Source organism: Delphinus delphis, chromosome X, assembly GCF_949987515.2.
Source record: "Delphinus delphis chromosome X, mDelDel1.2, whole genome shotgun sequence".
Lineage (NCBI taxonomy): Eukaryota > Metazoa > Chordata > Mammalia > Artiodactyla > Delphinidae > Delphinus > Delphinus delphis.
This window is the reverse complement of record NC_082704.1, coordinates 110,526,254-110,552,298: the sequence shown is the minus strand read 5'-3', so window position 1 is coordinate 110,552,298 and position 26,045 is coordinate 110,526,254. Positions and strand designations below refer to the sequence as shown.

General features: G+C 46.0%; 1 protein-coding gene across 9 annotated transcripts in view; it reads right to left on the bottom strand.

The window, feature by feature from the left end:
- PHKA2 (phosphorylase kinase regulatory subunit alpha 2) overlaps nt 1-26,045 on the bottom strand; it is an 82,377-nt gene that overhangs the window by 18,841 nt on the left and 37,491 nt on the right. For all 9 annotated transcript variants that reach the window (XR_009517994.1, XM_060002264.1, XM_060002267.1 and 6 more), the window contains exons 6-18: nt 24,309-24,389; nt 23,091-23,189; nt 21,157-21,303; nt 19,615-19,668; nt 18,868-18,990; nt 14,918-15,013; nt 11,149-11,256; nt 9,025-9,103; nt 5,986-6,120; nt 5,198-5,307; nt 3,897-4,041; nt 3,564-3,642; nt 396-565 (exon numbers count right to left, since the gene is read on the bottom strand). Coding sequence is in view for 8 of the 9 variants with exons in the window: in XM_060002264.1 (XP_059858247.1) it covers nt 396-565; nt 3,564-3,642; nt 3,897-4,041; nt 5,198-5,307; nt 5,986-6,120; nt 9,025-9,103; nt 11,149-11,256; nt 14,918-15,013; nt 18,868-18,990; nt 19,615-19,668; nt 21,157-21,303; nt 23,091-23,189; nt 24,309-24,389 (1,426 nt within the window). In the remaining variant the exon portion in view is untranslated. The remainder of the gene's footprint in view (nt 1-395; nt 566-3,563; nt 3,643-3,896; nt 4,042-5,197; nt 5,308-5,985; nt 6,121-9,024; nt 9,104-11,148; nt 11,257-14,917; nt 15,014-18,867; nt 18,991-19,614; nt 19,669-21,156; nt 21,304-23,090; nt 23,190-24,308; nt 24,390-26,045) is intronic.

Sequence of the window (26,045 nt, the reverse complement as noted above, 5' to 3'; positions counted from 1 at the left end):
ATCCCAAGTACTATCTAAAAGTGAAAAACAGGTCACTCCAACCCAAAACCTTCCTCAGTTTGAGAAATGTTATACACAAAGGACTTCATCACTTATATCCAGTCAAACCAAGATCATTCTACCATTTCTTTGAAAATTCAAGCAGTGTGTTTCTTTCTTTATATTTCGTGAAAAGTCCACATTCCTGAAACTCTTTGTCCCTCTAGGTTTAAAAAAGCCCCACTTTCACAGTTTAGGTTTATTAAAGTGGCATTTTAATACGTGAAAGTTTCCAAAGACTCTTTTGTCATGTTAATTACAAATCATTTTCTGTGCTTGAGTTTTAGGGCAATTTTATCACAATGCCAAGGTTTAAATAAATTCAGGGACACCTGCAAAGGCATTCCAAGCCGTACCTTGATTATAGTTGTCTTCGAAATATCCTCCCAAATCTGAATCACTATCAGGACTGAAGCTCCCTTCACTGGTATCGTCAAACAACTTCTCATCACAGTCTGGATCCAGGAAGGTCAGATACGTGTAGAAAGAGGTGGTGAGAAATTCCGAAAGGCTCCCTAATTTTACTCTGCCAAGGAAACACTATGTTAGAGATATAGGTGGATGTGGACAAACTTCCACTATGAATCATCGAGACACTTTTCAATAACCAGGTGGCACTTCTGCCAGAATCAGTAAGCACGTCACTCTGCAGACTGCCCCATACAAGCAGTCAGCCAAGAAATGAAAATGAAAATTCAATAGCAAGTATGAAGTGGAAGCACACAGCATATTAAAAGCCAAAATGCATCATGCTGATTTCCTATCCCCAAACCCAACACAAATAGAAATCTATTTTATTGAACCAACCAAAGTTTTACAAAACATATTGAGCGAACCACTTTTAAACAGAACCAACCCTCGGGTATTTTTCGCCCTAAAACAACTGGACCAGGACAAAACCACAAGCAACGATTCTTTGGGTGCCCTCGTGCTACCTTTTATGAGTCCCTATCACTCAGCCACACAAGGCCCGGGGGAGGGTGAGGGGAAATGTTGGGAGAGGCACGTCTCAGAGCCAAAGTTCTCTCTAGAAAGAATGTGATGGCCGGGCCATCCCCGGATAGAGACAGTGGCCCAGAGGGGCCCTATTATCAGGCTGGGAAAAGTTCCACCGAAAACTGGGAGCTGGGTTTGCCAGTATGGGATTCTGCTACAAAGGCAGCAGCCTCCGAGTTCTTGCTCCCTGAACCTGATTCACCCCCAGGTTCGGGGGGCAAGTGGGATGTCCACTGTACAGAAAGAAAGCGGGCACTATGTGCTTCTTAAAGTGTTAGATCTGGAGGCAGAAAAGTGTAGGATGCCTCAGAGCTACCAGCATCAGATTATGACGTGTTTAAATGGCTTAGTTTGAGGAGAGTAAACAGAAGCACGCAGCTCAGATGAACTCACAGGTGCCTGAGCTTCCGCGGGCAAGTACACTGTCAAGAGACATTGCCTGAGGGAGAGAAAAGCCTTCCCTTAAATCAAGTAAAACTTTCCCCCTAGAGCCCTGGGGTCAGTTCTAAGGATTGTTTTGCCCTGCGGTTGGAAACAGTAGGAGATGAGGTGGAGCCAGGGACCAGTTCCTCTCTGATGAAGTTGAAAGGAATCAGGTCAAAGGTGGAAAGGCTAAACCCTCTGATGGCAAGCGACCCCAGGTGGGTGCAGAGGGTGGAGCCTGGCATGTAGAGCGAGTTCAGTTTTTTAAATACCCTCAGACCTAAAAAAGAGACAAAATGACATTCAGCGTTAATTATGAAGAACTAAGTAGGAAGGGCAGCTGATGGAGCCTAGGCATTCCTGTTTCTTTCCAGGGTTCTCTGGATTGTTTGCCATACTCTGTAACCAGAGGCCCTCCTGATTCCTGTAGGCCCTCATCCAGCTCAGTATGGTGGCTACAGCCCCGTTTCTGGATTCACACAGAGCTTCTGCACCTACTCATCTTGTGCCCCTGGCTCTCTGAGCCTACAGATCCTTGCCCATAAAATAGGAATACAGCCTGCACGACAAAGTGAAGACAACATGAGACAACAGGTGCAAAGCCACAAAGAACACACTGCAAGTGCTCAACTAACTGCACACGGTATCCTTTTGACAATGATTAGATTTCAGTTAAAGAATTCATTCTGGAAAACAGTTCATTATGGGCGTATAGTATTGTCTCTCGGTTATGACGCCATATGCCAGGTGGTAACTTATCCAAGCTGGATATGAAATGTACGAAAGCAGATGCCAACTGCAGTTATGGCGCCAGCCCTGGGAGCTAGAGAGCAGAATGCTGGGGATGGCCTCGCTGACACTCATGAGAGAGGCCAGGAGAAGCTTGGAGCGAGGGCCACTTCGAGTCTACAGCAAAACCCGCAGCGAGCTTGGTGAGCAGAGGTGCCAAACCCAGTGCTTACAAATCCAGTGACTCAACCCTGAGGACATCAGCCTAAGTGAAATAAGCCAGTCACACAAAAAAACAAATACTGGATAAGTCCACTGAGACGAGACACCTGGAGACAGAAAGCAGACTGTAGTTGCCAGGGGCGGGGGTGGGGGGAGTTTCAGTTTTACAAGATGAAAAGAGTTCTAGAGATTGGTTGCAAACTACGTGAATATACTTAACGCAACCGAACTGTACACTTGAAAATGGTTAAGATGGCAATTTTTATGTGTATTTTATAATTTAAAAAAATTACTGTGGCAGCAGGGTCCCTGGTGTGGGAGGATGTGACAAGAAGGGCTGACTTCAACTCCCAAACACTTTTAGCAACTGGCACTCCATCAGGACCCAAACGGCAGCCTCCCCAAGCTCGGCAAAGGCCACACATTACTCGGACCAGCTGCGTGGTGAGGTTATCCTGGGGCCCTTCTGGCATATTCCAGGAGATTCACAGAGATCAGGGCATAGATGCTACTGAGAAATCTTCTGCCCTGTGACAGTCATGGGGTACAAAAAAAAAGGGGTTTCCATGGGAGGTGAGCCCCCTATCCCTCAAGGTGCTTCACTGTAATAGCTGGGAGCACTGGTTGGACTGTGGGCCTGCAAATCGGAATGGGCGTCGTTCCACGGAGGATGAGGGGACAGTGGTCTAGGGAGGCCCATTCAGGTGCTCTGCTCTGAGGGCCACGAAGGAATTTGTAAAGTTCTGTGAATTATTCTTACGGCGTTGGCACACTCAAGTCAATTCCAGGAGTGATTTGATTATTGAGCACCGGCCAGATCCTAGGCCCTGGGTGTTTTCTAGCCTTTGAGTAGAAACAGACACAGCATCCCATACATGCATTCCGAGAGTGCCACTTCGGAGAGACTTGATATGTTCATCTCTCTATGCCCCAGGCCTCCTGGCGTCCATAAAAGCTTCACAAACACCCACCAACTGATGCTTAGAGATGATTCCAGTTTCACATGGGTGACTGGATTAGATGTTTTAACTCCCTTTTTACTCTAAAGCTCCACGCTTCTATGTTCGGCAAGATACGAAAAATGGGAGAAGGGCAGCAAAAGACTTTAAGAAAGGTCAACGCTACTTTTGCTTTTTAAAAAAATCACAAATTACCTAGCTCCTCCAAAATATCCATCCTCTAGTTTTCGAATTGTAGAAAGAACAGCAGAATGAATATCTGAGCCATCCTTTGCTTAAAAAAAAAAAAAGATCAATTAGTTTACTTAATCTGGGAATACTTTGTTTCGTTATGCACGGAAACGTTTTCATCAACAAAATCTAATTAAAATATGTATGGCGCAGAAGATTCCCGACCTAAGAAATCTAACTGCTAAGAACCCCCCGTTCAGTACTTAGCTCTGTCCATGGGACGCATTTTAAACATTTTGAAAAGGGTCCAAACCACCAGTGGGACATGAGTCAAGCAGATCAAGTTCATGGAGTTACTGAGCATGGTATGGGTGATGGGGAAGGTGAGCGTGGGTCTGCCCGTCATCCGCCAGCAGGTGCACAGGTAGGCTAGCTCGATCCTCAGCATCTCCACAATCATCTCATTGTCCAGGGCCAGGTAGAAGTGATGCTGGTCAGTGAACTGCAAGTCAGAAGAGGCCAGGTTCAAGGCTGTCCTTCATCTCCCTCGACATAACCCCAGCTGTCATTCACGGCAGCACTAATCCTTGCATTTTGTTTCCAGAGAAGAGGCTCAACCCTGGCTGTAATCCGCCCCCATAATGGGGCTCTCCTCGCGATCAGACAAATCGACCTGTCGCCTGCCCAGGAGCCAGAGCTACGTTAGTGCTAGCGCAGAAGGGAAACTTGCACAACGAGATCTATTTACAGCTCCTTGGATGGGGATTTAAGGACCTGCCCCAATACCGCTGTCCCTGAAGGTAAATCAATAACTCCTTAATTCCTACACTGTCCAGGGCTGCTGGGCTCGGTGATGTTTTCCTAGTGGGGCCACTGAGAGCAGGTGAGACGTGGAGACTGTGTTTACCTGATTCATGGCCTGGTTAATGTGAACTAAAGGCACTGTTGCCTGATGTTGATGAAAATCACTGTCGTCCTGGCCTCTGGACCAGTGCACGCTCAGTTCTGGTCTAAAATTTGTTACGAAGGGAAATAACTCACAAGATTTAAGCAAGCAGCACAGGCTGGGTGAAAAAGAGCAACTTGAGGCTACTGACCCATGACCCTACAGTCCAACTACGTCCCCAGACAGCTGGGCGGCTATGCCCCATGTTGACAAAGTGATCCCTCAGTTGGCCTTTCTAGCTGCCCAAATGGATGAAAAACGCTTCGTTTGCATTCCACAGGACTAGCTTCCTTTGGAAACAAAAACTCTGAAGAAAGGTTCCATAATCTGTATATTCAGGATCCTGTCAAGAGGGTTGGGACCTAAGAAATCAGACTTCCCATGTGGGATTCTGCTGACAGAGGACCTGCTAACAGCCCAAGCAAGGGTTAAGGACTATTGCAATTAGGGCACAAGGGCTGCGAGTCAAGTGGCATGTCACTAGCGAATTTGTGAAGTGGTATGACTTTCATACTGGAAGTGAGGGCACGCTCAATTCGATTCAAGCCGCATTTGTTGAGCACCTACCACGAGTAAAGAACTGTATTAGGTACTGGGCGTCATCTTACGTCTCTGTTTGAATACATGCACGCACATTCAAAGTACCTCCCCAGACAGAAAAGACAGCTTAATAAACATGCTTGTTGGTTTGTTACTGGCCTGCTCTTCTCACCTGGGGTGTGAAAGTAAAGATTTGGTTCCTAATCACATATAGTTTAGATGTTCCAAGGACTCCGATGTGCCGATATGGTCGCCCACTCAATTTCATATTCTTATTCCGTCCTATTTAGAAAATAAAAGAGCAATTCGAGCTAGAGCAAATACAGTGACATCTAATCCAAGTGATTCTGGCTAAGACTGGGCTTATTTATATGTTAAACAACTCACTTTGAGGTTTGGTTTTTCTAATACTGTTATCCTTCTTTGGGACAAGGATGAATTAAAAACAAATCCCACCCCCTTCTTTTCATGCATATAGAAGAACAGCACCCGGTGCCACATCTATATGGGATAAAATTATTAAAAGGACTTTATTAATGTTCACTTTTTATTTATTTAGTATTGAACCATGATCCTAAACAAAGTCAGATTTTAGAAAAAGTAAAGAGAACCCATCTCCCATTTTAATGGGTAAATGGGCATTTTCTTAGACCACAGATAAAATTTAGAAACATCACCAAGACACAAATGACTGTTCCAATTGTGAAATTTCAAAGGTGGCTCCTTCTTTTACAACAGAGTTGATGAATCACACTGCTACGTGTGGTGACATCTCCTGAACAGGCATGAGAGGAACGTGCTTGGTGGCCATTCCTCTTCACGTGGAAGCTGTCAAACCACCTACTTTAGTGCTTTGCCCAATTCCTTTGAATTTACACATATCACAGTCTCCCCCAGACCCCAAACCTAGAACCGAGATGCCCCCTCGCCAAAAATGCCCTGCTATTTCCCCAAACCTACCAAGCTTGGCATATATGTGACTAAGAATCCGGCCTGGCTGGACTCGGATTGGATGAATGTCGGCAATACTCTGCAAGCTCACCCCATGTTTCCTCAGCAACTCCTTAATGTGCTTGTTTTCTGCCAGAACAGTCACTGTGAACAAGAACATAGCACCTGCATGAGACGGCGGCCCTCATCCCCTCACACGGATGTGTGCTGCTGTCTCCTCTCCTCTCTGGCCTGTGACAGCATGCTCTCCACGTGCTGGGTGCTTTTGAAAGGGAGAGCGCTTGTCCTGTCGCTCTTCCTGGTTCGCTCTGGCCTTGCCTCCCCTCAACACCCACAGTGCATATTTATCAAGTGCCCTCAATGTGCAAGACAGTCTGGGACTTCTAGAAGTGGTCTTCAACAGGTCCCAAGCTGAATTACCCATCTCAAATGACGTCTTGCTTCCCTGTGAGTCTGCATTTATTCGAAACCTGTCTTGTGTTCTTTTCACATGGGGTCAGGAGTGGAAACAGCTTTGCAAAGGGGATACCGGAAGAAGTCCGTGCCTCTGCTCTCAAAGACAGAAGAGCAATATAGTGGTGTGTGCAGCAGGGGATGCTCTGACCAAGGGGGAGGGAGGAGGAGATTTTATGCTCTGGAGAGAAGGAAAAGTGGGCCTACCAGTGGGCTGGTGGTAGTGGGGCAGCCTGGCCCACTGGGAAACACAGCACAGGGCCCCCCGCTAGTAGGGAAGAGCCACCCCAGAGCTGGGCCACGCACCCAGTGGGCCGGCCTGAGCCCCATCTCCAGTGAATGAGGCTGGGCATCTGGCTCTCTAGCAGGCAAGGCTCTGGGATGCCTGGGATGTGGGGGCCGGAGGTGGGCTCAGACCCCCCCATACCTGCTGTACCAGTACTGCTGGCTTTTAAGAGAAGGGACAGGGCTTCCCTGGTGGCGCAGTGGTTGAGAGTCCGCCTGCCAATGCAGGGGACGCGGGTTCGTGCCCCGGTCCGGGAAGATCCCACATGCCGCGGAGCGGCTGGGCCCGTGAGCCATGGCCGCTGAGCCTGCGCGTCTGGAGCCTGTGCTCCGCAACGGGAGAAGCCACAACAGTGAGAGGCCCGCGTACCGCAAAAAAAAAAAAAAAAAAAGAGAAGGGACAGTGCTTTGGCAAAAGGAAGGAGTCCTGGGGAGGGAACTGGAGAAAGGGAGTTCTGGCCACAGAGAGAGCGGCTGGTGCTGTGTCCACCTGCAGCTGAGCCTGCCAGGAGCTGCAGGGGCTCGGGGCGGTGCTCAGGCCAGAGGAAAGACTCGGTTACTGTTAAGGTAGCTCCCTGAGCCCAACCACTGTACCCTCAGGCTGGTGGCAGCTGAACGTATGATACATATAAATGCCACTGAGACCTGAATGTCACCTCCTTATATTTACATAGCACATGATGCTGTTTCAAAGTATTTTAATATTCATGATCTCATCTGAGCTTCACAGCAAGGCCCTGAGGGGAAGCCTTGCTGCTCGACTGGCCAGCTGTAGCTGAGCAGGGACTGGAAGCTAACCCCCCAGGCCCCAGCATGGGAACATCAGCCATGCAGGACTGGGCGAGCAGCTTCCCTTAACACCCGTCTCCTTGGAAGATTACAACACCGTGCAGAGATCTCCACGTATCAGAGCCACAAGGCGGTCACTCTGTAGAAGTGACTCTTTCAGACGAGTGGCTTGACCAAGACCTGTGAGCCTGGTGATCTGAGAGAGATGCACGCAGAGAAGTTTCTGAAACTGCACTTCTCCTTCCTCCAGACCACAGCCTCTGATATTTTCTACTCTGTTTTCTTCTATTGCATTTAAAAAAAAAAAAAAAGTGGTGCTCAGGATCCATCGATGCACCCCAGCCCGCAACTGGAAGAGCGGCCTTGTGGACTTAAGGGATCACTTAGCAGCATGTGCTCTGGTGACGGGCAGAGACTGTGGGGTCAGGCTGGATCACGCCACCTGGAGGTCAGAGCTGGGTTTGCACCTCCAGCTGTCAGCCGTGGGTCCCTGAGTAAGTTAACCCCTTAGCCTCATGTGTAAGAGGGGGATGATAATCATGATCGTCACACTTTCTACCTGATCGGAATGTTGTGATGGTTGGGTGCGTCTCTCGGTGGGCCTGGGGCACAGTATCGACTGGGTGATGACCTGCACGACCTCTGCTGTATCACGGACAGGCATAGCCAAATGCATCCGTGGCCACAGAGAGGGTTGCCCTTCATTTGCTCAATAATTGTTTTTAATGTATTGAATGCGTGTGTATCAATCAACATAGAAGCTACAAAAATGATAAGGCCCTTGTCCTTAAGAAATGTACAGTGTCCTCTAGAGGACACAAGGCGTAGTCACGACACGCTATGATACTTAGCTGGTATATAAGTCACTCTATGAGGTTTGTGAGCTCCTGGGGAGTCCTTCCTAGGAGGGGAAGTAGGGAGAGGAATCAGCCAGCAGGGAGCATTCTAGGCCTGGCCCTGCACTGAGGGCTTTCCCTGTGGATCTCAATTCCTCTCAAGACCACCCTGTGAGAGAGCACCGGTCAGGAGAGCCCGAGGCACACAGAGGTGAAGTCACATGGCTAGTCAGAGCCAGTGCCGCAGCAGTAGCCCAGGCTGGCCTTGCACTTCTGCGGAAGAGGTGCCGGCTGGAGAGGAGGGGAGATGGGTGGAGGGAGGTGAAAACATGGGCCTGCAGCTCTGGAAAGAAGTCAGACCTCCAAGGGAGGAACGAGTGAACCCTCATTTGGGTTTTGAGTTTTCAACAAGGTCACGTTCTACTTTTTAAAGAAGAGCAGTTATGAAAAATGATGCTCAATGAATCACTTGTGCCCCGGTTGCAATCAAGGTTTAGATTCAAGAAACAACTGCTTTGTAGAAAGTAACTGTGATTGGAAGCAGCTGAGTTACAGAACACATTTCACAGAATACATGCTAAAATATATACACATGCAGATTTTTAAAAATTACATAGAACACTTCGCTTTAAAAATAACACTGGTTTTACAAAGTTAAATATGAATAGTAAACATGCTCACAAACCTTGTACTACGACATCAGGTTTGACGGAAGTGGAAAATCTTCTATTTAAGGGATCAATTTCACCAGTGGCAAGGAATCCCTAGGAAAAGAGGAGCATTAACACTATGAAATACTGATTAACTGAAATTTCACCTTAAACCTAAGTTTGAAAATAAAATATTTGGGGGCTCAAAATCTTCAGTGTTTTATTCCTTTATCATTGTTCAAGGCAAATGCTTATTTTCTCTGAACTACAGTATACCATTTAGATGGCACTGATCAATGTATTGCGTTTTTGGCACCCAGCTCTCCAGGGCTAGTCAGAGACGCCAAACTTGTGTGAGTAAAAAGAACGAGGGTAACTCATGCTTCCTGAGCCCTTACCCCGCGCCAGGTACCGTGCTGAGCCCTGTACATGCACTGTCACACAGGCCTCCTAACAGGGAGGCACTACCATTCGCACATCTTACAGGTGGGGAAACCGAGGCAATGTCCTTAGGGTAAGGACTTGGCCCAGAGTTGACTGTCCTGAAACACAAAACTCCCCTGCCTGCTGGCAGAGTGCTTTTTGAATGTGGATCTCCTCGTATTTTCTATAAATGATGGGAACCTTAAGAGAAGGGATCAAGGTGTTCTGGGAGTTCTGAGGAGAAGTTGGACCTAATGCTGGACCTAGATGAGGGCCTTTACATTGGGAGGAGGAAACAAAAGCAAGTTTGTTTCCCATGTCACTGATACAGAAATCAGAGCTGCACCATATTGCAGAGATGATAAAGCCCAAACTCTTTACTTTAAAGATGAGGAAACGTGAAAAAAAAACCCTATATTTAAATAAAGCTGTACAACATTAAAAAAAAATAATAATAAAGATAAGGAAACCGAGGCCCAGGGAGATTAAGAGACCTGCCCGAGGCTAAAGAGCTAGTCAGAGGCAGGGCTGGCTTTCCAAAGGAGACATATGTGCTTCCCTACTCATAAAGACAAAAGTATAAGACACAGTCTCCACCCGCAAGAACATGTCCATGAAACTGCGGAGATGGTCATATCCATGAAGCAACTGCTCCATCTCAGCACCTAAGGGCCACTTGCACTGTGATAGCTTCACTTGGGTCTTCCTTTCACCCACCAGGAACTCCAGTGACATCCAACCCACTGCTCCCCTGGCTCCCCCGCCCCCCACCGCCCCCACCCCTCCCCAGGGGTCCAAAGCACTCAGCTGGGCAGGATCCTCCCAGGAAAGATGAGCCATCCGGTAAAAATCACTCACACTTAGGACTGGGGAGGGGGATTCATTTTTAGCTGGCACAAAAGCATTTGTATTTTAAAAACTTAAACCTGGAGGCAAGAAAATGCTTAACAAGGAGGAATGAGTCAGAGGCAGCAGACCTTCTGTGTGGCGGTGCTACTGGCTGAGGGAGCGGCCGACACAAAATCCACTACAGAAGAACCAGCCCGCTGCCCCTTCCTGGAGAGAGCACTGGAGCATCAGAGTCCTCCTGCTTCCTGCACCTAAGACCGTGTGGAGTAGTCCCCCAAACCCTGCATCTTTCATACATGTGCTGATCCTGGCTGAGAAGTTTCCGGCCCTCCTACCGACCATCAACTCAACCAGGTTCTAGCCACAGACCAGGAATGCTGGTGGGAAGGGGCGCTGGGGGAGGGACAGAGAGTGCTTGGCTTGCAGCTAAGCCCAAAACGGTTTATTATAAATACGGACACAAGCCTAGGTCTCAAGCCTCAGAGTCAACCCCAACCAGTTGACCTGAAAGCCATGAAGATGCCAAAGACGGGTGACTTCCCTGGCGGTCCAGTGGTTGGGACTTCACCTTCCAGTGCAGGGGGTGTGGGTTCCATCCCTGGTCGGGGAGCTAAGATCCCACATGCCTCGCGGCCAAAAAACCAAAACATAAAAACAAAAAACAAAAAAACAGAAGCAATATTGTAACAAATTCAATAAAGACTTTAAAAATGGTCCACGTTAAAAAGAATCTTAAAAAAAAATTAAAAAAGAATGTAATCTTAAAAAAAAAAAAGATGCCAAAGATATTCATAGCCACATGGAGCAGAGAGCCCCTGTGTTCTTCCAGGGTCCCCTGAACTTCCAATCAGATGGTTTCCAGTCTGTGAAGCCCCCAAGTCCCTTACCTCTGCCAACAGGGAGCTGAGGATGTACAAGGACTGACCCCACAGATGGGGCAGCTTCCCCAGAGGAACTCTGTCCACCGTGTGAGGATTCTTATACTCTTCATCTACCTGGCAGAGAGGAAAACCCGAAGTCAGAATGTCAGAGGAGAAAATGGCCAACGTCACTACATGGGGAGCGCACGGAGGATTTACAAAATGCCACTCATTTGATCCTCCAAACCAATTCTATGCGAGAGCTGGGATAAGGAGGCCATGGAGGCTGAGGCCCTTGCGCGGGGGGCCACGTGGCTAAAAGCAGCAGAGGTGGAACTCAAACCCAGGCCTGGTTCCAGCCAGTGCTCTTCCCGCAAGCACACTGATGGCAAAAGGCTGAGAGATAGGCACTGGAAACTGGGCCTGCTGTCTTTGAGCACAGCTCTGGGCAACAAGAAATGTCACAGCTCATACTTATATTTGGTTGCATTATGGGTACAATGATCTAAAACATCAGCCAACAGCCATGGCAGTGTAGTTCTGGATGCTGAGTCAGGTTTCTATCTTGCTCTCCTCAGGGGTTCATAAACTCAGCGTGCAGATGCAAGAAAATTACCAGAAGGTGGCGCTATTTATTGAGGAAAAACAACTGTATTATTAGATCACTAATTTTCCATCAGGGACTCAAAAAGCTGAATCCATTGGGGGCTTTTGACTCATCAAAATAAGCTACAGTTCTCTTTCTGATGGACAGTGCTGGCTACGTGTTGTAAAAGGCTGCAATTTTCTGTTGTAAACTCCATGCTGACCTTTGGGTTTTGGGTCATTACAACGTTCGTTGGTTGGGGGAATGTTAGTGACCACTTTCTTCTCCAGAAAACATAAGCCAATTGAAGGAAATAGGAAACACATCTTTCTCCAAAGGGGAAAATCACATCATGAGACGAGCCATTCTCTGCTTGTGAATTAATCAGTGATGTTGTTAATACATGCAGTAAATTTAAAAAATTTTTCTGTAGTAAACTGAGAAAAACTTAAGCTCATAAATGGAACAGAATTAAATGTTACCAGTAATCAAATAATCAAATAGGATAATACGTGGAGGGAGATTCTCCAAAACATCATTGTGGTTATATTTGGGAAGTAAGATTCGGGAGAAATATTTTCTTTCTATAGAATCTTGTATGTTTTGCAGTATGCAGAATTACTTTTACAGTCAGATTGTACATTAAAACTTTTTGAAATGTAAGTACTGTTAAGAAAGATTACATAGATCTGGAATGGGAAATAGTCGATGCAAAGAACAGAAGGTAGACAAGATATCTGGGTCAAAAGACAGCTTGGCTCTGCCCTCCTCCCACCCATTGCTGGCTCCTGCCTCCCCGTGGAGGTATGTGTCTCCCCCTCTCCACCTCAGTCCTTCCAATCTGCTTGCAGGTCCTCCAATGCACCAAGCCTTTGCCGCCGGCGGTCCTCTGTCTGCCCTCCATCCCATGGATTCGCTCCTCCGACCCCCCTAGCCTGCAAGTTCGCAGAGGCAGAGCCAGCGTCATGACCCCTCTGTACCCCAGTACCTAGCCTGCTGCCCAGCCCGGAGCAGCTGCTCCAAGCAAGTCTGCTGGGTACGCTTGCGTTAGTCTCGAGCTGTCCAATGGAGGCCCCGTGGGTGGTGGCGCCCTGCAAAAGCCTGTCCACCTGAGGAAGTGAGTGACGCTGAAAGTCAGGCTGGATGGCGCCTTGGCCCAGAGCTGTGGCCACTCCAAGGGTGAGGCTCTTTTTCTAATTTGCACAAAGGTGCCATATGGGTCGGGGCAGCCCTGTCTGTGGTGGTCTCTGCATGTTACTAAGATGTGACGGGTGAACCTTCCCAGCTGTCATCCAGAACCGGCACAGATACAAACTGTGCTCAAAATAAAAGAATGTTCAAAATCGGTGCCTAGCTGATGTGTAAACACACTAGATAAAGGAGGATACTGAAATGACAAGTACAAGCCCAAAGGTCAGTGTAGAGATCAGAAGAGAAAAGTTGCAGAGTAACCCTTTACAACACGTAGCCAGAACTGTTCACCAGGAAGAAAAGGAGAGCTTATAACACCTAGCAGTTACTACAGTCAGGAAATATGCCTTTTAGTAGAACATGGATAGATGGTTATTCTCTATCATAAAATAGGCAAAATACCCCTGAAGCTATTTATTTTCCCTTGCTATGCTTTCAGGTTCCAAATTACGGCCCATTACCAACTTTGTTTTGTCAAGTGCCTCAATACTGGAAAAGGGGCAACCTGAACACGCAGTTGCTAGGAAGTAAGTACCCAGCCCCCACTGTCAGCCCCCCACCACCACCACCACATACACATCACACATAGTAAAATGAATACGTTTGCAGGAAACCTAGGTTTCTAACAGTTAGAAAGAAAACAGCCCCTGCAGGCTCCATGGCCTGATCTCTACAGTGAGGGACTGTCCATCCCCTGGAAATGCACCACCCATTAGGAGGCAGCGTGGGGTTGTGAGGAGGCCCTGAACCTGGGGTCTGGTTCCAGGCAGAGCCCAGTGCTGTCTGAGCTCTGCCTCTCTGAACTGAGGCAGATAATTTCAAAGGCCTTTGCCAGTCCCCTGACCATGTGCTCGTGGGCCTGATTCAACCACAAACTCGTAGACCCAAGCTGCTGTGTGACAGCAGGGTTACGCTCTAGTGCAGGCCCTGTCAACCGGGGGAAGGACACTGCTCTCTGAAATCTCTTCCTCCCCAAAGTGCAATAATGAAGCTTTGAAGCAACAGGAACATTCAAAAGAGAAATAGCCTTGAATCGAGAATTCTTTTCTTCCCATTAAGATATATAGGTCCATCATGACCCAAGCTAGGAAAGTGGATAGAAAAAACGATCTTTGGGCATCTTCTTGGAACTGGCCAGTTTCCCTCTTCATGATATAGAATGGTTTCTAAGTGATTACTCAAGCTCTAGCTCAGGAACTGCTTGACTCAAAGGAAGAGATTCTCAGCTACCCTACACAGGCACACCTTGGGTCCAGACCACTGCAATAAAATGAATATAAAGGGAGTCACGCAAATTTTTTGGTTTCCCATTGCATATAAAAGTTATGTTCACACTATACTGTAATCTACTAAGTGTGAAATAGCATTTTGTCTAAAAGAACTGTATGTATCTTAATTTAAACATATTTTGTTGCTAAAAAATACTAACCATCATCTGAACCTTCATCAAGTTCAGCAGTAGTAACATTAAAGATTACTGATCACACGTCAGCATAACAAATATAGTAATAATGAAAAAGTCTGAAACGTTGTAAGAATTACCAAAACGTGACAGAGACACGAAGTGAGCAAATGCTATTGGAAGAACTCAATTAAAGGTTGCCACAAACTTCAATTTGTTTAAAAAAAAAACGCAGTTATCTGCGAAGTTGAAGTAAAGCGAGGTATGCCTATACACCTCTCCCCCTCTCCCAGGGAGATTCTGTCTGGTTTCTTCTTCCGTGGAAATGTGTGAGAACATGGTGCCTAATAGTGTTTTGTGCTTTTTAGGGCCTGTGTGGCCTTGGGCTCGGAGAAGGACAAGTATCCTCTGAAGGTCCTCAACTAACGCCTCCCTTGGGCACCAGCCAGGTCAAGCATGGCTCCAAAGCCGTAACTCCTGTGATAAACAGGAACACTACTGAAGGCTTTAGAAACCACTTCTCCTGGAGAAAAAGTGTTAGGTCTGAAGGGGGAATGAAAAATACCCAAATGCCAAGCACCATCTCACTTTGTATTAGATAAGCAGCACCTGCTTACCTTGTTAGGCGGCACGGCGTAGAGTTCAGGCATCAGGTGGATCCCGTTCTTGCCTCTGATTAATATTCCCTCCAGGGCCTCTCGGTATTCTTGGACCTGGAAAATAGCCCCATCCCCCACGGTAGGAAACAGCAGTGCAACACAGAAAAACAGCTCTCTTGGCAACAAACAGATCAGAAGTAGGACACAAGGCTAAGAAATGCACAAATACCTTCAGCTCAAGGACTGCAGGAGGAACCTGGACTCTTGCTGACAGCAAATGTTAGGAGGAACTAAATGCGACTAGCCTTTTATGTGTTGTCTTTAATTCGTGATTTAAATACTTCACTCTTAACTTCTCACATATTTAAACTTTGTCTCACCAGCTAGACTATAAGCTTTATGGAGTGGAGGCCAGATCTTAAGCAGTGCATTCATTTCCACCTGTTGGTAGTTTTCCACTGAAGAAGCCCTCCGTTCAAACATTTATTGCTCACGAAATATTTGCTGAACGAATAAGATGTGAAGAAAAGGAAGTGTAGGTACTATGATCCATGTACCCCAATTTTTAGGATGTGCTACTCGGTAAAAGCTGTTGATGTAAACATTTCTATTAAATTAAAAAGGCACCAATAAAACCCTACACATGAAAAGGGAAATAGAGAGAAAAAAACCCTTAACAGCCACCCAGCTATTTGACACATTTCATTTTTGGAGAGCCCAGTCAAATGCCTTCCAGATCTCATTTTCTCTTCGTTTGAAATTTATGGACAGCAAAGCACGACAGGGTGCATCACTTTAAAATGTGACTGGGCAGCAACTGGAAGAGACAGCACAGGGGGCTAAGAGAAGTAAATTCTGTGAGACCTACAAAATAAGGTACTAAACAGGCTTTTCTGTCTCCTTAGCTTTTTTGTTGTTGTTGTTGTTTCTGATAATTTTCAAGCTTGTTCATAATTGAAATTCCAACTCAATCTTTTTGAGATCTTTCAGTCTTGGGATAAAAAGACAGAAAACGTTAAGAACCGAGATAATCACTGAAGCATAAGAGTGAGAATCAACAAAGAGGGAACATTAATATTTGAAATTTACTGCCGCTTCTGAAACACCTCTGCATTCCTCAATAGAAGCAGCTTTCAAAAACTAAAACGAATCTTAGATTGCATATCCTACCCCAGAACATGAGATCTGAACAGATTAAAAAAACAGGAGTGTTTGAGTTTGTCAGCCCCGTAAACTTCATGAGGACAGGTCTGTTCTGCTCACCAAAGTATGCACGGCAGCAAATGCTAAAGAAATCTGTCTGAACAAATGAATGCTGCATTAACAAATATTCACTGAGTACTTACTATGTACTAGGCGTGGGGCATACACCAGTGAACTGGAGAGAGACCACCTCTACCAGGGTCCTTTGACAACTAAGTGGGAAATACTGTTACAGGTGCCAAGCTGTTATAAGAACCGTGGGGCATATAAAAGGGGCACCTGACCCAGCTTTTAGGCTTTCTGAAAGAAGAGACACTTAAAACGAATCACGTGAAGGAGGGAGGGGAAGTTGGGGGTTGAAAGGGCATTTGAGAGAAGGGGAGAGACAGCATGGCCTGCTCAAAGGACTGAAAAAGTTTCCATGTGCTTGGATTACAGAACTCAAGAAAGGAAATAAGTAACAAGAAATTGGGGGTACACTGGTGAAAACGAGGGCCCGATCTTATGGGATCCTACAAAACGTGTGACGAGCTTGTACCTCATCCCAAAAGCAGTCAGGAAGCCATTCAAAGCTTCTAAGCAAAGCAGTAGCATAGTCTCTTTCTTAATAAGATCACTGGCAATGGTGTGGAGAAACAGCAGGAAGCGAGGCTGGGAGACCAGTTAGGAGGCTGACACATTAATTAAGACATTAGCTAAGAGTACCCTTAAGGATGGCAAAAGCACTGCTGGTCTGAAAAGAACAGCAGCAACAACAAAACCTGTGTGTGGAAGCCTGTTTGGTGGCCCCCGACGACCCCCGCCTCCTAGTCCTCCAGCCTTTATGGAGGGCCCTCCCCTTGAATGACTTACGATAAAAGGCCCTCAGATGTAACATATTGGGTTAGGCTAATCAACAGAGAATTTCCTGTCACCTGTTTTATCCTAAGTCGAAATTTGGTCCTCTCCTTGTGTCCTCAGATTAAAAAAAAAAAAATGACCCTGGCATCTACCCTTGTCAAGGTTCTACATGGCCAGGATATTATAGAAACCATACTTACTTTTCCCAGCCTGTGTCCCTTCCATATTTAATATCTAATTGTTTCAGCCAAACTGATAATGATCAAGACACTCCAATATGGAAAAAGGTAAGACACTTCATCCCTGCCTTATCCTATATAAAATCCCTAAAAATAAGAGCCTAAGTTTTAACAATGTGTGGCATCCTATGTGCCCCCTCAGGCTACAGCTCTGTCTATGGTTTACCCATCTTGGGCCTATGGATGCCTTGACAGCTGGCACATAGGTGGTATTTGTTTATTGGGATCAAAATGTTAACTTGAAACTGGGAACAAGCGAATATTTTCAAATGAGGGCTAAACAGTTTCATTTCACAAGCCCTAGGTGGGTCTATGCCCCTTATCGGCAGGAAGTATCCAGAGTGGTAATCTCTCTTCTTCCCTTAAGATGGAGGAATGATCAAAAGACGGGGGGGGGCTTCCCTGGTGGCGCAGTGGTTGAGAGTCAGCCTGCCGATGCAGGGGACGCGGGTTCGTGCCCCGGTCCGGAAAGATCCCACACGCCGCGGAGCGGCTGGGCCCGTGAGCCACGGCCACTGGGCCTGCGCGTCCGGAGCCTGTGCTCCGCAACGGGAGAGGCCACGACAGTGAAAGGCCCGCGTACCGCAAAAAAAAAAAAAAAAAAAAGATAGGGGGGACTGAAACCAAGCGTAATCATTAGTCAAATCCATTTTACCTGTAACCTGCCTTCACTAATCAAAGTCCTTTTAAGACTTGCAAGTCCTCCAAGCAGCACTTTGCCTGAATAATAAGATGTTTGCCCGAGTTGTTGTCTAGGAACTTGGAGTCAGCTGTGTCTGGTTCCAACTGAGCTGGTTAAGACTGGTTAGGACCACTGACCCTCCAATTGGGCATGCCCAAGTGTCCGCTGACCTTTCGGCATCAGAGGGCTGAAAACTCCACCCTCAGAGCATGCTAAGCACCTCCATTTTGGAACATGCAGAACCCTGTAGCCTAGTTACACTTGGGCAGAATGACAATTACTGCACCTTTTCCCAATCACCTTTCCCCAGCCTCAGACCGCCCTGCTGCTTTATTCTTTATCCCATAAATACACCGAGCCCCTTGCCTTCGCTCAGGTAGACCTGAGACTTTCTCCTTGCATGGCTGCCTTGCGAATAAACCCTCTGTTTGCTGCAAACCTCGGCATCACAGCGTTTTGGCTTGCTTGCTGCTCTCTGGCAAAACAAACCTGGTTTGGCAACAACAGCCCTTAAACAACAGAATGCAACAGATGTGACACTTTGCCAGTTCCAGGCCTAAACCTTAAGAAAGCTTGGCGGCTTCTGCTTTCGCATTCTGGGAGAAGATGACCACCATGTAAAAAGCTTAACTGTCCAGAGACTGCAATACTGTAAGAAGCTCAAGCTAGCTACGTGGAGAACCAAGGTCTGGGCCAACAAGCTGCCAACCATGTGAGGGAGGCCATCTCGGATGTAGATCCTCCAGCCCCACTGACCCATCCCAGGTGACACTAGGTGAAGCAGAGAAAACCTGTCCCTGCTGAGCCTTGCCCAAATTGCAGAATAATAAGCAAACAAAATAGCTGTTGTTTTAATTCACTAAGTTTTAGGAAAGTTTGTTAAGCAGTGACAGATAACTGACACAGTGCCCTGAATTCCTGCATAACCCTATGTTCTAATAATAATCAGCACACCAGTGGAATGAAAATGCTGATTACCAACACAACACCCAGCATTTTCTCACCTGAACAGCATCACCGTTGAAGACCCCATCTATTATGAAATAAGTCCAGAACACAGGCCATTCACATTCAATGTTTTCAAAGAGCTTGAGTTCAGCAGGGTCATAATGCAATCGGTTTGGGTCCTGGAACCAAACAGGTAAACCCTCTAAAAGGTAATGTCAGATTACATACATAATACCATTGTACCTCAATGGGTGTCCCCTGCTTTCTGATTCAATGCAGCTTTGAGGCTGGCATAATTAGGATTCTGCTATAATGGGGAGATGCTATTTTTGGCAGTTTTCCATGGTAACATTTCAGAAAAGTAAATCAAATGTACACAACACTCCTGGGTAGTTTATTATTTAAAGCTTACTATATCTCTATAACAAATAAATAGCAATTTGCCTCTCACAGTGCCGGGCAGACTATCTGTTTTATTGATATCATTATATCAGTCACTATGGCAAAGGAACCCAAGGAGGCCACAGGTAGCCTTTTAAAAACACGTGTGAGCCACAGAACTGTTTGTCCTTGTCTAAAAGCTGGTTTTAAACCACCAGCTTGCCGTCCTCCAGATGATCTTACTATTCTATTGCCTAACTCCAGCTTGCTGACTCCAAAATTAAGACTTGCTTCCAATATTCCAACATGTAAGTTTTATATTCCAACATGTAAATTTTATAATCAACAGAGGGAGAACACCACAGTGGCAACTTAGATATGAAGCAGTTAAGGAATCAGAAGAAACAATCTTTAAATACAACCTCTCTTGGGGTTTTATAACCATCTCGAAGGAAGCGACAGCATCCATAACGCCCCTAAGAAGATAAAGAAAAAAGATGCATTTGATGAAACAGAATTTCTTTGCCTCTTTGATTCAAGTCAGCCCTTCACCCCCTTTCCCATGAATCTTTTAGTAACAAAATGGGTACCAAATGCTCTTTGCTATCAGTACAAAAACTTATTTTTAAGTAATAAGCAAAGTAAATTCAGGTTTGATCAGTGCTTGGAAGGGAATGCCAAAACCTTCCATTAGAGTGGCAGTCAGGGCTGAGAGATTAATTACCGATAGTTCACTGAATGACCATCCTTTCATTCTGATTTGCTGTATCGTGCAAAGATGCAAAGGGGCCCTTACTGCTTGGAGAAGCCACCAAGGCAGATACGTGGATTGACTGGACTGCTTCTACTGGAAAGACTGGAAAGCCACAGGACATTCCAGACTCCTCGCAGTTAGGCTCCGGATGCAAAGAAGCCTGCACCTGGCAAGAAGTAGGTGAGGGAGGTGGCAGGGCTCCCTGTGGCTTAGGGCCATCGCTGCTGGTTTTCCTGCTGCAGGCTCCAGTGTTCCTCTCCAGCTTCTTGGGGGTCAGGAAAGAAGGACAGTGGCAGTGCTCTCTGAATCTGCCTCCCTAATCCCTGGATCGCAGTTTTGGGTGTCCACTGCCCAATTTCTTAAGTAAGTGGCACTGCTCTAGCACTGGCCATGGAGGCAGGCACGCTCCTAGTGGCCAGCCCTGTAGTGATTGGGGCATCCTGGGAGGCCCGGTCTTGAACTGCTCCCCTTGAAACGCTTCATTCCCTACATTAATTCCCTGCCTACTTCCACAAATTAAAGAGGTTCTGTTTTCTCCACTGGCCCCTAACTGAGACAGTGCCTTCTTTGGGGGATATGGTTGGAGACCCTTTACCCCTTTGTTTCCAAAGGCTAAAAGCATTTTTCACCGAATCTAAGTAGGATCATCAAATGCAGATTTCAGTTTAGGAAACTTACATTCTTCAATCATTTTACTGATAACTTCAGTTGGCTGGAGTACTGCGTAACCTTCTCAGTTTGGTGTCATGTGTCATAGTTGCTGCATTTCACCCTGGAGCGGGGATTTTTTTTAACCTCAATTTAACTTTGGGATCTCCAAGTCCCCAGAAATTGTGTGTAAAGTTTCAGGATATTGGGACATGTACATTTTTTTCTGGCGGGGACTTTACCTTTCAAGAGATTCTTAAAAGAGTCTGTCTGGGATCTCTAAAGGGTTAAGAAGCTCTGCCTTAGAAGTACGGGAGTGATACGAATTGGGGTTTAAAGGTGCCAGCTTGAATTGAAGCTCTGCTACTTAGAAAGAGAACCAAGGCACTGATCACTCCAAGACTTATCCAGACTCAGCTTTGGAAACCTCAATCATGAGTCGACTTAGATACTGAGCAACTGATCTCATGGAGAACCGAGGCCTGGGTGAGCTGCTCCACGTCACTGTCTGAAAGGGGCACTTAACACAGGACAGAAGGGCACCAGTGTGACCAATGCTTACCTGGAGCTTGGAAATAATTTCATTTTTGGTCACATTCACAAGGTTCACATCTTCCACTGCAAAGGCCGGGAAAGAAATAATGGACAGAAGTCCAGCATCAATCTCTTTAGATGTCGATGCTCTTGGCAGCATGGAGAACAGAATAGACTGAACGAAAAACAAACAGGTGGCTTTAACCTCGGAAGCACTAATAGTTACATACAGTATCTAGAAACGACGACTTTACCCCAAGGGAACATTTGAATGAGTTTGCCAATTTTGAGCAGAGCTTTTTCCTACCAACATGGCCCCTGCTGGGCGACCTCGCCTACCCAGCCAATGCTTCCTGCTCCTTGCAGGAGAAAAGGGGTCTGGGGAGAGCAGTAGTACGCCTGGAGCCCATGCTGAGAACTGTTTGTCCCCCTTCCTTTCGTGCCTTCTGTTGACTTCGCTGGGCCTTTAGGACATGCAGGGAAGGGACTAAGGACTACCTTGTCAGTAGGCTAGCGTGTCCTGGCTGTGAAGATAAGAGACAGAGAAGAACACACATATGGGACCAGGCCAAAGAAATGTCTGGCTTCTGTGGAATGTGACCGGTTGGACTGGGTGACCCAGGAACTACTTAAAGGAGTCAAATTCAAAAGACCACATGAACAGGCAAAATGGTTTAGTCAAAACAGAATTAGTTTAGTCCTAGAAAGAACGGGTTACTTAGTGGCACTATAATATGGCCTCAATTATAAGGTGGTTGGATTAGGCACTGTAAACTAAAGGAAGGTGAAATTATAAAGAAAAGTTTGGGAAGGGAAGAGAGCTAACACTGAGATCTAACATGTATAGACATGGGACTAGACCCCTGCAAACATAAGCTTATTAAATCTTCTATATGAAGGAATTCGAGAACTATGTCCAATTCACACGTGAGGACTCTGAGACACAGAGACTCATGCCTAAATGCATGCAGCCAGTCTGCGACAGAGCTAGGATTCTAACCCAGGTCCAGCTGGCTACAGAGCTCATGCAATCTCTACTAGGGACTACACATCTATTAAGATGCATACCAGCTTGACTTTATTAAACCACACCCAAAGAAATAGCAGACTCCCCATTAAGGACTATATAATGGAGGGAAATGGAAAGAGCTAGAAGGAGTTAAATATGGGGGGGAGCCCTTCAGCTTCAGAACAAAGCTTCATTTTCTATAGCCAAATGACCCCCAAGCCCAGTTCTTTAACTAGTCACTCTCCCTCGGCTCTCTGCCTGAAACACACACTCCCACCGGAAGCGCTCTGCTTACAGGTTTTTATATATCTCACTCCCACAGCCCTAGCACAGTACCTGGCATGCGGTAAGCCCTCACTAAATAAGAGTTTGCTGATGTGTCAGCAACTGGTGACCTACTGTCTGCTAAATGGAGTCCCCTAATCTGCATCAAATCACACCTTTCTCTGACGGGTATTTCAGGGAGATTTTACTGATTTGCCATTTCTCCCATATCATCTCTCCTCCACCATCCATTCTGCCCATTCCCACTCCCTCCCCAAGTGAACTCCTGCCTGCTAGTCATCCAATTTGGGGACCTCATGAAATAAACCTGAGAGAAAACCACCTACATGCTCAAAAAACATACAACCGATTTTGCCTCCAACGAAACAAGGCTGCCTTGATTATTGACTCCATATACAACATCATCACTGTGTCTTATGTTTGCACAGTATTTTCTGGTTTACAAAGTACTCTGACAAGCTAAGTTGATTTACTCTGATCCTTGTGACCACCTTGTGCAGCAGGAGGAGAAGGTCCCAGTATGCCCATTTTATGGATGAGGGAACTGAAACTCAAAGAAGCCAAGTCCCATCAAGCTAGGAAGGTGAGGATCTGAACTGGAGCCCAAGTCTTCCACTTCATGAGTCTCCTTCCCTACTCTCTGGAACGTGAGAGCCTTGAGCCATTACCTGGCAGTGTTCGACCTCATCGGGCAGAACGTGGATCACGGACTTGCGACCTCCATGGGCTCCAAAAAGGTCCAGTTCGTCAATTGCCTCTAGGGCTGCCTACAAGCACAGGTATGAATTACTTTTTCTTGCTAGTACACATACACTCCCACATCTGGCACCCCTTTTTCATTAAGCAATCTAGCATATATGTTTTCCCAAACGTGGTAAAACAAATCTTTAAAATCCACTAAAGTGTCTTATACTCGTGTTCTATCCTTATTTTCAGTGGATAAGAGCTTTCCTGTGTTTTGCTGCTCACTGCAGGAACAAGAAAGAGAAAACAGAAAACCATTTCCCAAAATGAAATTACTATTCTACCCAATAATGAAACATTAACAACACAGCTTTGTGTGTGTAAGGGGTGGAGGGCTAAATTCATGGGCGGCTTTTCTTTCACCTATTTTAGCGGTTGACTTCTAACATTAGCATATTTGGCACTCAAAAATATTAACTTTTTTTAGTATTAAGTATGTTTTCTGTCAGTTGACCTTAACAGAGCAAATTTATTGTTGCTTTAAGAATTCTAGTTCTGGAGTCTTTATTCTGTCTAAAATTATGCTTCAGTCTTGAGGAAGAGGGGAGGGAGGAGGCGTGCTAAATGTCTAGGGCAAGACATGTCAACTGGTGGCCAGCGGGCTGAATCTGCCCTACAGGCATGTCTTGTTTGGCCTGAGGAAGTTTTTTAAATGATTTTGAATTAGAATACCTACAGAGAAAGTTTGCAGCGTCCTCAGTACCCCCTGATATTTTTCTATCTGGCCGGCTTCACTTGTTTATATTACTCGCCTGACCTGACCCTGTAGACTTTTAAACTTGTGAGCCCTGTCCTACAAAGTGATCATATTCTTCAGCCCCTTTATGACCCAGAAAAGAAGACTGGACATCACACATCCAGCTTCTTCGACAACAGCAAGAGCTTAGATGTGTGGGTGATAACAATGGATAGTAAGGAGGGAATGCACTTATTTTCAGGTACACGCAGATTTCGGTGTAAGAAACCTACATTTTTTTACCTATAATTTCAGTTGGCTGGGGTACATGTGCCACTTGAATTCCATACTTGCTGACTTTTGAAAAATATGCTTATCAGATCAAATCCAAACCCCTAACGATGAGAACCAAAGCAAAGCAGTTACAGACGCACAGAAGGAAGAACAAACAGGACGAGACTGTCACCTTGGCCATTCCTACAGAGCTTGCATTCAGTTCTGGAATGCCCTGATTGGTCTTATCTCCACGTTCCCACATTCCATAATCCTGCGGGAGAAAAAGGGAAAAAGAGGTATATGAAAAGTGCTATGGAAAAATGATTCGTTCACGTCACTGCAGGCATGAAGAAACATGAATCTCTCTTCTCGAAGGCTACTAAATTCATGGCTTTACATATTCGAGCTGTGTTCTTTCTCGATTTCAGTTCATTTGACCTCTGGGTAGACTTTTGGAAGTAAATACTCAAGTGGAACAAAAATGCATACAAAGACACTCTCAATTTTCTTATTTCTAAAGTTAGTAATTTGTAAGAAACTCTTGATTTGTAGAGACCAGAACATTTTATCTTAAAATAAAAGGCTGCCCTTTACTTATCTAACACGTTTGAACTTGTATTAAATTGTAAGATGGAATAAAGAAACTTTAACAAATGGGTTATAACTAGGTGAAGCCAACCAAACCACTTAAAATAATTTAATACCTGCTTTTAACATTACCTCTTGGGAAAAAAATGCTCAGCAACTAACAGAAGCCAAAGTCAAAACTGAGGCTCAGAATACTGGACTTTCCTGGTATTTTGAAACAAATTAATAGGAACTGGCTTAGAACAGCCCGTCCACATAGAGGACTTGATACATGCATACCTAACTTTTATAGTTGATATTTTCACTGAAGAAACCCAAGCACTGGATACCGTTTTGAAATAATGCTATATGCACTACTGAAAGGCTGCAACCCAAGAAGAACAGGACCAATGCCAAAATTCTGGCATTTATTATTACAGAGAAAGATGAACATTTTCAAAATGAGAAATTTTAGACTTAGACACACGAGAGTGACTTCAGACTCTTCCCTGCCAAGCAGGCCTTGTTGCTGAGCCCCAGGACCCCTTCCCTTCAGGACTCCTCACAGCTGGGCCTTTCCGCTCCAACCCGTCCTCACTCCAACCTTGGAGCCAAGGGACTGACTCATCCTTCAAAACTGCTTTGATCAGCTCACTCTCCAGCAGAAGAGTCTAAAATGACGACCTGTTTATTCCCTAGTGGATCACGTTCAAATCTCTCTCTCTGCATGGCCATACCTCTATTATCCAGCCCCACCTCCTGCACGTCCACAAGCTGACTTTACTTTCTACTATTCTTAAGTACTCAGCTTTCACCCTAAGAATACTCCTTCACTCTGCACCCCTTTCCCCAAGCTGTTCCCATGCTCACAGCCTGTTCCTGCCTGTTATTGTTCCTGCTACTCCCACACCCTTTTCCCTCCCTTCTGCCAATCCAAACCCTACTCATCCACCAAGGTCCAGCTAAAGTCCCGCCCTTGCCACAAAGACTTCCCAAGTTTCTTTAGACCAGGGTTTGTCAACCTCAGCACCACTGACATTTGGAACTTGATCATTCTCTGCCGTGTGGAGCTGTCCTGTGCACTTAGTATGTTCAGCAGAATCGCTGGCCTCTACCCACTGGATGTCAGTAGCACTCTCCCCAGAGTGACAGCCAAAAACGTCTCCAGACATTGCCAAATGTCCCCTGGGAGGGGAAGACTGCCCGTGGTTGAGAATCGCCACTTTAGACCTGGGGTCAGCAAACTACGGCCCTTGGACCAAAACAGTTTGCCACCTGTTTTTTGTAAATAAAGTCTATTTGGGACACAGCCACGTTCACGAGTTCACGAGTTGCCTATGGCTGCTTTTGTGGTACAATG